A 13,093-nucleotide genomic window follows, 5' to 3' on the forward strand; every position below is an offset into this window, starting at 1 on the left:
AATGAAGCCCACCTGCCCACATCGCTCGAAAGCCTTTTTATTAAAAGGGTCAAAATTAACTCTTAATTTTGCTGGGAATAAAATACCCAAATACTTAATGTCCTGTTTGGGCCACTGGAAGGCGCCTGGCTAGAAAGCCGTTACTGGGCCGTTACTGGGCAGATAACAACATTTCATCAATATCATGTGGTCAGTGGCAAATGATCAGACTCCGGTCACCGCCATCTCACTTAACGTCGAAAAGGCGTTTGATATGGCAGAATGGGATTATCTTTTTAAGATTTTGGAAATGTATGGGTTGGGAAGTACGTTTATTGGATGGATTAAGTTAGTGTATAGACACCCTGTAGTGGCAGTACAAACAAATGGATTAACTTCAGATTAATTTACTCTGGATAGGGGCACTCGGCAGGGTTGCCCTCTTTCCCCATTATTGTTCTGTCTTGTCCAGGAACAATTAGCAGCCGCGATAAGAAAGGAGGATGATTTTCCAGGGGTGATTGCGTGAAGTATGGCGCATAAGCTTCTGCTTTACACAGATGATATTTTATTATTCGTCTCCGATTGTGTCAAAAACAAAATTATAAAGACCACATTCCCTATTAGTGCAACAATCAAACCCCAAACTTCCCCCCAAACCAAACAAACAGAAAAAAGAAAAACGTGCGCATTAACCCCACGCACGACAGCACCAACCTACACTCCATCCCTCTAAACTCAAACAGTCCATGTACGCCTACGAGAGCCCCCGTGACAACTTTGCCATCGGATTTCTCAAGTCCGGTGTTTCTATACAAATTTTGTGAGGCAAAATAACATAACAGAAAAAACTCTACAACAAACTCCAGCCAATAGGCAGAACAAACACAAAGAACGTGTAGATTAATTCACAGAACTGTCTCAAAGGTTGTGTTCCTCCACAAAACAAGCTCCAGCCTCTAGCCGAACCAGCACAAAAAAAAAAAAAAAAAAGGCAGTTCAGTTTCCTCGGAGAGTCTGAATGAATGTTCAGGTCAGTTATAAGTGCAGCAGATGACCTAATCCTTCCAATGTCCTGCAAAAAATACTCCACAAAACAAACTCCAGCCAATAGGAGGCATAAACACAAGGCACAGACACAAGGCACATGCAGATTTATCCACAAACTTTCCCGAAGGAGTGCTGCTACACAAAACAAACTCCAGCCACTAGGTGGAACCAGCACCCAGCTTCCTCGCACAGTCAAGTGTATGTTCAGCGAGACAAGCTCACTTGGAGGCAACGTGAGAAACACACCATGACTTCCTCAGTCCATCAATTTTATGAAAGACATCACTTGCTGTGGGCATGCAAATACCCTGCAGCCATCCTTAGTATCAATTCTCAATTTGTCCGGGAACATCAGTGCAAAAGCGACCCTCCGTCTATGCAAAAGTTTCTTGAAGGAGTGTTTTTCCACAAAACAAACTCCAGCCGCCAGGTAGAACTAACTCAAAAAGGCACCCAGCTTCCTCAGACAGTCAAATGTATGTTCAGTGAGTGGAGGTCACTTGGGGGCAACATGAAAAAAATCACAAAATGGTTTACTCACCCCATTGTCTCTATGAAAGACAATGCTTGCTGGGGACATGTAAATACTTTGCGGCCATCCTGAGGGTCTATTCTCAGTTTGGCCGGAAACATCAGTGCAAAAGCGATCTTCCGTTGATGTAAGAGTTTCTTTTATTCCTTGACTCAATCACATTTCTTTCATCTAATTCGCAAAGTCTGGGAACAAGAAAATGTTGTGATTCTTTCAAGAAAGCCTTCCTTTGCTCCTCACCACACGTAACACAAGATCTTTATTGGATGATCTCAGAAATTTGGCCAGAATTGATCGGGGCCTGTCTCCCTCATTGGATCTCTGAGCCGACTCTCTGTGAGCGTGCTCGATTTCCAGCTTATGGCCTGTTATATCGAGCAGACTCGGGAAGAGCTCGTCTAGGAATTTCACCATATCTTGGCCTTCCCCATGCTCAGGAATTCCAACATTTCGGATGTTGTTTCGCCAATTACGATTCTCAAGGTCTTCTAGCTTGTCCCATACGTGCTGCAAATCTATTTTGGTCGCTAGCGGATTAGCAGCTAAATCCCTCTCCGATGACTCCAGATAATCGATCCGTTTCTCGACATTCTTGTAACCAACTCAGGGAATTTCACCTCCATGGAAGTAATCGACGTATTTACCGCAAGATCCTCCAAGTCTGCAACTACCTTCGTTAGCATTACAGACATGCTGGACAATTGCCTTTGAATTTCTCCCGCCGCACCACCCAAATTGAGCCCCTGGTCTGCGGCCCTGTCAGGGATGTCAGCTTGAGCACGTAAGTGTCTTTAAATGTCTCCAGAGCCCAAGGATATAGAATTCTTTGACATGCTGACTTCTTAGTTATGTAGCAGGGTGTATTGAATCTCACTGGTTTAAGATACAAAAAAGAATTAAAACTAGCAAAGTGCGCAGACCTCGTCGTTCACACGTCCAACCCCCGTAGGGCGCCACGCGACTTGAGTATTTTAATCATACTTGGAAATCCCACATCTTCATCAATGGAGTAAGGGCAACATAACGTTGGGTATGAACACCAAGTGCTTTAGTTCTTGTTTCATGTTTGTCCGAACTAGCACCAAGTGCCTGTTTAAAGATGGGAGTGTGTCTGTGCAGTTTCGGGCTCACCTGCAGCTATATCGGTCGGCCAATTTTAGCCTTTCACCAATATATTGGTATTGGCGTATATGTTTACCGATATGCGCAGATATGAAAACTTTTTTCAGAACATATAATGCAGAAAACAATGCTTTAGAATTGGTGTCATAATGTAGTTTGTCCAGTAGAGCGTGCTCTGACTCTTTTGTTTACAGAGCTGACTCTGAACTGACGGTGGCTCTGCAGACAGGGTGGTGTTAAGCGGTGCGAGTTAAACGGTGTCTTCTCGGTAAGTTGCTAACTAGTTTGTGAAATACATACTGGAAAATTAATAAACAATGACCCCATCATTTTCCCTTTTCAATATAACTAATATAATGCTAACCCTGTCCTGACAACCATGTCACTCATGTTTATCACATCTGTTTGCTGTGTTAGCCAGCTATAGTTTGTCAGTGCAGTAACGCAGCAGATTGAAAGGTAAACATCAGAGCATCTTTTTGCAGCTCAGCAGACAACGGTGCAGTGGTGGATCGAGTCTGCTGAGTGTTGATTTCACGCTACATTGTTACCTATTTGGTGAGACACAATGCTGGTCCATCTTTTACTCTCCATGACAACGAGCTTATAGCTAACTAGCTAACCACGTAGCTTACTTTCAATGCTTGTCAGCTGAGTGGAAGCTAATGAGTAAACATGTATTCACCAAACTGTTTTGTTCAGGAATCACAGTTTGGTACCCCCTCAACCGAACAATTCCATTCATTGCATTTATAAAATGTAATATTTAAAAGTCTGGTTTTCCACTACTGAAAGTTTCCCCTGAACTTGTATAGCAGAATACGGTGTAACGCCACTGTTTATCTCGACTAGGCAGGTGTAAATGCTTCGTTTTACAACCTGCCCCTAATTGACTGGCAGTATTAATATAGTCAGCATTTGACTGATACTAAACAGTCCTGATTTTTATTTAGCTATTTATTGCATTTTTATTTATTCTTTATTTAAATGGTCAGCAATTGACTTATACTAAACAGTACTGATGTTTATTTAGCTATTTATTGTATTTTTATTTATTCTTTATTTAAATGGTCAGCAATTGACTTATACTAAACAGTACTGATGTTTATTTAGCTATTTATTGTATTTTTATTTATTCTTTATTTTCTTAGTGTTCATTTCTAGAATTTGTTGACAATGTATAATAATAATGTCAAATATTCTGCTAAAAATATTTAAGAAAGCAGCCTTCTGAGTACCTTTGCATAGTCATATCGGTGCAAAATTGGTGAACAATCCACATAGAAAAGGTCTGTTTTCATTCCAGCTCAAAAATGAACTATATCTGCCACCATAATGGTAATCTGTGAATTTTCCCCCTCTAAAATCAGTATCGGTCGAGCTCTTGTAAATAACTAATCAAACATCTACGTATTACCAATATACGGCACTCGCGTCAAGTAATAACTGCATTACAGTGCCTGTTTTGTAAATGTTTTTTGACCATAATTGACTACATAAAGAAAAAGTTCCCAGACATGAGACTTAAATGATGCAGGCCCTTCTCTCTTGCAGCTTGTTTTCTCAGCTTGCCATTTTGCCAATTAATGCATGTGAACTGTGATGTCATCAACTGATTTAACATACAGTTAATAGGACAGCTGCTCTCTTTAGATAGTTGACTCACGTGAAACACAGGCGGAGTGTGTCCATCTACAGAGCCATACATTAGTGGAGTTTACAACTACGCATGTATATTTGGTGCTTTATTTTCTTCGCCAAACTGTATGATCCAGATGCGTTATTAAACTAGAGATGAACCGCAGAGCAAATGCTTACTGAACCGTGGTTGGCGAACCATACATTTCGTTTTTTTACACAGAACCATTACACCCCTAGTATACATGGTGTAATGTTTATGATAGCAGCCAGACTGCATGTGCAGTGGTGGTTTGTGTGTGTGTTAGGAATGTGTGCTTATGAGCATCTCATTCACAGATGCATATTTCAGCGCTCATCTGTGACAGTTCCATTGTATAATTTATGAAATGTGAACACAATCATCATAATGGGAATAGGTAACATAATCCAGATCGAATAGTCATGAGTCATAACATTCTAAATGTCTCAACTCATAAAATACAACAAGCACATTCGTTTCACTCTCAAACTAATGTTTTTAGCCACTCTGATAAACATTTTTCAAGATCTATGAACCGTGTTAGGTTGTTTTGTGGCTTGATTTAATCGCAGTGCTGTGCTGCAAGTTATACTGTGCAATTTCCCACATTCTGTTTATGTTTCATTAAGTAATAAGTGAAAATGATCGCCCCCAAGTAACACATGTTTTTTGTCGCGTTTTCATTTATTGCTTCATGAAACAAACGGAATATTGGAAATGGCATGTCGTTACTTACAGCAGATGATCCCGAATTAAAACCAGACCCAAAACAACATAAGGTGTAGAGATGTTGAAATAACCCTCACAGGGAAACATGAGCTTGTCTTTCACTCACACAGAGAAGTTGTGTGTGCGCACGCACACTGTCACTTGAGACTGCCTGAATCTCTGCCTGAAGGAAAAAGTCGCAGGCAGTCAGAGATTATCAGCCACAAGCAAATACACCATAACAAATTATCGACGAAAATATCGGCGGTAATTCCATTATCTGCGCGATAATATTTTTATTTTCCCGGTTATCAGCTAATAATATAATCGGCCACCGAGTATATATATATATATATATATATATATATATATATATATATATATATATATATATATATATATATATATGCCAACAATCATGCCATGGTTCAAATCACTGAGATCTCATTTTTTTTATTTTACATCATTATTTTTATGCACTGCAGACACACAATTGGCAGATTAGATAATAGCATGAATTGGTAGTAGTAATAGTTGGTGCCAGACGGGCTGGTTTGAGTATTTCTTTAACTGCTGATCTCCTGGGATTTTAACACAAAACAGTCTCTAGAGTTTACTCCAAATGGTGCCAAAAACAAAAAACATCCAGTGAGCGGCAGTTCTGTGGACGGAAATGCCTTATTTAGACGCTTTTATAGCCTATACTAGCTGAAAGGAATGTTTTACAACCTTAAAGTATGCTTCTCCAAATATCCAGTCTATATTACTATTATTTTAATGTAATATTACCTTTACTTATATAAGGTAATATTACATTATAGTAATAGTAATATAGACTATAAAAGTGTTTATCACTGAACTGCTGGATTCCTTGCTCTAAAAACACTGGTAGCTTCCTCCCTATTGCGAACATGTGGTTCATTTTAACCCTGCAAGTGTGTACTGTCAACATTTCTGTGGCTGTGGGAGAAGAGATATCCTGACTCAATGTCATGTCAGAAATATAAGGAATGTGTATTATATACAACATATGCTTTCTATCATGGCTTCCCTAACAAAAAATCTAAACTAGCCGCAAACTTGCCGCTCGTTTTTTTCACATGCAAATGAGCTTGTGAGTCACCGCAAATGTTTGCCAGAAGTTTGCAGCTCTTCACCAGTAGTGGTGAACCTCCAGCAAACCTTTGGCAACAATAGACAATTTGCGGCAAGTTTGCCGCAAAGCTCATTTGCATGTGAAAATTATATGTGGCGAATTTGTGGCTAGTTTGCGGCAAATTTGCAGTGAACTCTCAATTTTTGTAATGTTGCTATAGCTGAACGGCTGGTCAGCTTGTACAGCAATACAGACAAAGACAAAAAGAAACTCATGTTTATTATTAATGCAAAATGGCGTACATGCTAGGTCTGATCTACAATTAGTTAGAATTTTTTCTGCAGAGTCAGGGTTCAATCTAAGGATAAAACAACCATTGTTTTTCCTCTCACCGCTCTAATGAGCCAACATATTGGTTGTCTGAGTACAGAGTCACACAAATTTCTGTCTGTGTGTTTTTTATCCAGCAGACATGATGTTTGCAGTGCTTCAATCCCAGAAAGTGACAAACAGTCTAAACATCAAACAGAGGCAAGTGTCTTTAAACAAGTCTTTCCTTTGATGATAATGTTCAGACAAAACAAACAAAGGGAAAAGCAGCAAAACACAAAATACAAGTGAAAGTGAATTGCAAAATGAGACAATAAATAGTATGTTTACAGTGAAGTCTTTAAAAATGTTAAGGCTGTAATAAAAATCTGTTATTTGTCTGGCTGCCAATCACAATCAAGAATATTAGTGGTGTACCCAACTAGGCTATTGGTTGTAAACCATCAACAGTTGAAAGCTTCTTTACCTGTTATTTGATTGGAGATGTCAGTTTTGGGCTCACATTTTGAAAGGGTACAATCTATGGAGGAAAACCAAAGAGAGATGAATCAGAACAGTCAAGAGAATCAATAAAATAGCACCTTTATATAATTTTGTCAGAGTAGATGGTATATGTAATTTGACACAAAGAAAACCGAAGCTGTAAGGGAGGAACATACAGTCTACTCAATATGTCAATATGTTGTATTATTTCTCATAGTGTCATTTTAAATCAAATTAAATATATCACCTACGGCTGTCAAGACTGTGAAATGTGGCTGACGATTAACTGTCAAACAAATAATTGCAATTATGACGATTATTTACCTGTTTTAGGGCTCTCACGATTATGACGATTATTTGTCCGTTTTAGGGCTTTCACGATTATTATGATTGTCATACAAATTAGTTGATTTTGAAAATATGCTCTATAGCAGGGGCCTTCAACCATTTTCAGGACCCCTTGGTATGTAGAGAGATAGAGCAGGGACCCCCGTTGCATATTGTCTGAGAATTGAGTGTTGCATTTTATGCCTATAAAAACATGTATGGTACCATATTATTGTATGTACATATTTGATGATGTTTACATTGCAAAGCCATTAAAATAATCATAAAATTTAGCAAAGGTCTGCAACCTTTTTGACAATGTCAAATTTTCCTTTTTAATCACTGTGCCACAACCCCTAAAAAAAAAAAAAAAAAAAAAAAGACAGATAAACAGACAGACAAACAGAAAGACAGACTGTCCATGCAAAATAAAAAAAACTTTTAAGGTTACTGATAGGCCTATACCTGGAGTTTTCATCTCATGTTAGTGATCGATTTTATACATGCGTTTCAAAATTTGTCGATTTGACAGTCACCAGTGTAGTCTATGGCAGCTTGATAATCTCAGTGGTAACTGTATATTTAGACATACTACATATACATAGGTCTATACTGTATATTAAGTATTTTCGCACACCGCGAAAAACGCATAGCATACGCGTTTACTTATGCAACCCTCTACTGCAGCGCTGCTTAACATGATATGCATTGTGTTATGAGTGGCTCATAATGAGCATGGCCGATGGGCTAATTTCGTCAAACTTTAACAATGTTCGCCGTTCCATTTAGTTCATAACAAAATAAAATGAGATGCACAAATATGAGGAAGAATTACTGCAATAGCAAGATTTGGCATGGAGGTTCGAGGGGCTTCAGAATGTGGATGGACTAAAATATATACTCCTCTCTCGCCAAGGACGTGCAAGCGCGAGGATAAAGTGCAAGCGCGAGGTGATCGTTTCTGTACCGCAACTACTACCGGGTCCTTGAATAACGTATAACGTGCAAGTAAGGGCAGCCGGTGAAGTTTCTGGTGTCCCCTAGGGAGTCGGTGCCCTACCCAGAGTGCGTAATCAGCTTATAGGGAGCAGCAGTACTGTCTCGAATGATTATTACGAATGCCGGTGGTGGATCAAACAGAAATTCGCGGACCCCCTGTCACACCACCGCAGACCCCCTAGAGGTCGCGGACCCCTATTGAAGACTCTTGCTATATAGCATCTAAATATCATCTCTAGCATCTTCGCTGACTAAACCCTACTCTAAATCTTCAGTTCTTGTGAGGGAATCTGAAAACCAAATCTAATATAATATGTAGCTGTGCACATGCGCATTAAAAACATCCAGTACATCATTGAAGTTGACTACATAGTGGATTTAATTCACTACGTCATCACGCTACAGTCCGCAGCGAGGACAGTCTCATATTTCATCACCACACCCTATCTACAGAAAGACGCTGCTGACATGGAGGTTAAGCTTAGACTCTGTGTACCAGTCACTGGACTAATCCACCAGAGGTAATGACCCAACCACCAAATCTGAAGAGCTCCATATCATGCATAAACTGCCTGACAGAGGGGATTCGTGGGAGCTTCTGTTTTATAAGAAGGCAAAAAGCAGGGTTACTGACTCATTTCACATGTAGTCACATGCTTATAGGCAAAATATGGAGCATGTGAGGGCAGGATAAAAAAAAGAGTGTGTGCGCACTAAGAACGAGAGTGCAGGGTACATGGGTGCACTTTCTTCCTGCCAGATTTAAACACACTGCTTGATTTTCCTAGCAGATTTCTAAGCAGGACAAGCCATTTAATGCTGCTTAAACCATGGGTTAAGAGTGACACAATGTACAAGCACAATATACCAGTAAGAGAACTGCCAGCACATAAATTAAAAACTGGGCGCAATTACATGCAACATTAGACAGAGGACATATTATTTCTCGGCACATTTCTCAACAGGTATGTTAACAATGATCTTCCTCTAAAAGGTCTTTGTGTGCGTGTGTGTGCTGTACATCTGGGCTGTAGGCGCGGCAACACTGAGCACAGTGAATCTGTGAGGTGGGCTGGCTGGCAGGTGGGGGAGGGTAACAGGAGACTTGCTGACAGAAAAGGGTCTCTCTAATCACACATATGATCTGAGGCATCGCACACCATCTCACTTCCACTAAGATCCTCTTCCTACATCAGACACGCAACACACACCACCACACTATTTCATCTGCATCTCTCTGATGTCACAGACATTGGCACTCCCAAGCTGTGTCAATGAGGTGAAGTGTAGGGCTGTCAACAGGCCTGAAAAACTACATTTTAATTTTCACTTAAATATGAACTAAATTAGAATTAAATTTAAATTAAGAAATTATTTAATGTAGGGGAAAAGGTAGCTGCAATACATCAGATTTTTAAATCTATGTTGTCTCCTATGTCCACAAAAGGGCGCAATTAATCTATATATACCAAACAGCACAGTGTAAGCTTTTGTTTATTGCAAAAAACATCTGGCTGTTAACAAAAATTTATAAAATGATGAAGTCAAAAGATTTAGCTAGTTCATATTCTCAAATCTTACGTAAAAAAAAATAAAACAAGAAAAGAAATGCTTCAATAGACGTTTCTATGTAAACTTGGCATTGCAAATTAGCCTATACCGGTGCCACAGTACTACCACGGACTCAAGCTTCATAATACTGGAGACACCACAGTGTTCTTCATTAAATTCAGTTATATGTACATATAAACACAGCAATTGATTTGGAGGTGGAGGGTCTGTCATGGTCTGGGGCAGCGTGTCACAGCATAATCAGACTGAGCTTGTTGTCATTGCTGTGCGTTACAGGTAAGACATCCTCCTCCCTCATGTGATACCCTTCCTGACATGACCCTCCAGCATGACAATGCCACCAGCCATACTGCTCGTTCTGTGTGAGATTTTCCTGCCACAAGACAGGAATGTCAGTGATCTGCCATGGCCAGCGAAGAGCCCGGATCTCAATCCCATTGAGCACGTCTGGGATCAGTTGGATCGGAGGGTGAGGGCTAGGGCCATTCCCCCCCAGAAATGTCCAGGAACTTGCAAGTGCCATCTCACAGCAAGAATTGGCAAATCTGGTGCAGTCCATGAGGAGGAGATGCACTGCAGTACTTCATGCAGCTGGTGACCACACCAGATACTGACTGTTACTTTTGATTTTGACCCCCCCCCCCTTTGTTCAGGGACACATTATTCCATTTCTGTTAGTCACATGTCTCTGAAACTTGTTCAGTTTATGTCTTAGTTGTTGAATCTTTTTATGTTCATTCAAATATTTACACATTAAGCTTGCTGAAAATAAAAGCAGTTGAAAGTGAGAGGACGTTTCTTTTTTTGCTGAGTTTATAATGCTTATACAGAGAGACATTGATAAGAGAGCAAGACACAATGGCCAAAGACATCCACCGAAGGGGCCGTTCACTCCAAATGCATATGCTTGATTGATGTCTTTGAGTGTTGCGCTGCATCTTGCTTTTTTTTTCTTTTTTTTTTTAGCTTTTCAGTCTGAAAAGCCCATAAATCATCGTCAGAGCTTGGCACACATCAAAAATTCAAATTCGCATTTAAGCATTCTAATGTGCATTTTATCTTAAATTCTATGAATATTCAAATTTCTAATTGTATTTTGACAGCCTTAGTGATTTGTAAATAAATTTTATATAAACGATATATCAAACAATCAGTGCATTTACATGCACTTTAAAAGTTAAATTTTAGTCGAACTAAGACAATAATTTGCCTTATTAAAATGTCATGTAACACTTTTTACGTTTTCTGCAAAGTTGCACTAACAGACCTACATTATGGGATTGTAGCTCGGCTTCGTCCATCATGTATATACATTAATCGGACCACAACTGGCATTGGCATTGTGCACATACATGCTCCGAAAGCATGCAGATGATGCACAATGAAAACCCACTGTAGCTCGATTATAACTGCTTAGGTAAACATACTGAATGTTGTGAAAGCTTCAAAGAGCCACAGTGCTTGGGCTCTACAGATCAAGGAACATTTTACTAATTAGCTAATCAGTGCAATCAGGTGTGTTTGATAAAGGAGACATCCAAAATGTGTAGTGTTAGTGGTACTCCAGGAAAGGATTGAGAAAAACTGTTACAAAAACATGCCAGAGGTGGTACACAAATCATAGTTATTAATAATATCCCACTGGAGTGGTTTTGGCGCTTGTAATGGATTTATCTTTCTTATTTTAACATCTCTGCAGTATGTGATACTCTCATGGTTTTTTACTGGTTGCCAGTATGTCACAATGACATTTGATAGTGACAACAGAACTATTCAACTGTTTTGCATAAAATAAATGTAAGCAATTTACAGTTAATGTATTTTTAATGTCACTTTACTGTGTGGGGCAAAAACATATAACTGCAGCATATAACTTGAAGTTTTTTAAAAATCAGTTTCGGCCGATCTTAGTGTTAAAAAATGCGGTGATCAGTATCGGCCTCAAATTTCCTGATCGGTGCACCGCTACATGGCGTGTTTATGATTTGAAGCTTGTTGCACTTCCTCACTCTTGACGCATGAGCAGAGCACGGTACATGATCGTATCGCTTCAGAAGACATGGACTGGAGTTGTATGGATTACTTTTATGTTGCCTTTGTCCTTTTTGGAGCTTGAAAGTGTTTTTTGGGTATACTATTCCTTTGGGGTGGGGGATGAGAATTATGATAATTCCATCTGCTACACTTTTCTTTGATATTCAACCCGGTACAGGGAGAGGCCAGAAGAGAAGCGAGGCTGAACAGAGACTGGAGACCAAATATAAACATGCAGGACATAGTTGTAATGCCAAACGCATGCCTGACACCGTTACTCACGAGTACAACACTTAAAGTGTACCGTGTTTACATGAGTACACAGACCACACAACATAGCCTCTATTAAACCAAATACAGGCACACACACACACACACACACACATGTATTAAGTTTAACTCTTATATTTAAAACATTATTTAAACAGTTCTGAAAATAATAGGCAAAAATATATATATTTTTCAAGAATCTTTGTGAAGATTTTCTAATATCTGTCAAGCCCACCAATAAAGCAGACGTGACGTATTAGTCTGTAATTACAATGGAGCAGTTTCTGAGACCACCAAATTTGAATCCTTCCGTTTCAGGGCTCAAACCCAAAAGATGACGATACAATGAGCAGGATTTAAATGGACAGGATCAGTTGATGCACCACAACCTTTATGTGTCCTTTGTCAGGAGATTTTAGCTAATGACAGCATGCGACCTGCTGAACAGACACCTTGACACCAAGCATGCTGAGGTAGCGGGAAAACCTCCCGAGTTTTTCCAAAGAAAACTTCAAGCCTTTCAAGGTCAGAAAAAAAACTGTCTGAGAATTTGTCAAATTAAATGTAAAGGCCACTGAAGCTTCATATCACGTTGCACTGCGTATTGCCAAGGCAGACAAAGCACATAACATTGGAGAGACAGTGATTCTGTCGGCAGTCAAAGATATGTTTTCCTTGATGGTAGGAGAGGCAGCGGCTTCTAAGTTTGATTCTATTCCATTCTCTGACAACACAGTGGGTTGGCGCATCTCTGACATAGCAAAGGATGTGAAGGAGCAAGTGTTAGACAGCATCAGTCACAGCCCATTTTTTGCACTCCAGATCGATGAATCCACTGATGTGGCCACCTGTTAACATATGTGAGGTACGTGAAAAACATGGACATTCAAGAAGAGTTTCTATTCAGTAGTCCTTTTGTTGCATTTTTCTC

At 39.6% G+C, this 13,093-nt stretch overlaps 1 protein-coding gene across 4 annotated transcripts in view; it reads right to left on the reverse strand.

The window, feature by feature from the left end:
• The window catches only part of LOC127425343 (triple functional domain protein-like), a 161,316-nt gene that overhangs the window by 122,568 nt on the left and 25,655 nt on the right, over positions 1-13,093 (reverse strand). For all 4 annotated transcript variants that reach the window (XM_051671204.1, XM_051671203.1, XM_051671202.1 and 1 more), the window contains exon 2: positions 6,944-6,997. In XM_051671204.1, the coding sequence (XP_051527164.1) occupies positions 6,944-6,997 (54 nt within the window). The remainder of the gene's footprint in view (positions 1-6,943; positions 6,998-13,093) is intronic.

The sequence above is a fragment of the Myxocyprinus asiaticus genome, chromosome 34 (assembly GCF_019703515.2).
Source record: "Myxocyprinus asiaticus isolate MX2 ecotype Aquarium Trade chromosome 34, UBuf_Myxa_2, whole genome shotgun sequence".
Classification (NCBI taxonomy): domain Eukaryota; kingdom Metazoa; phylum Chordata; class Actinopteri; order Cypriniformes; family Catostomidae; genus Myxocyprinus; species Myxocyprinus asiaticus.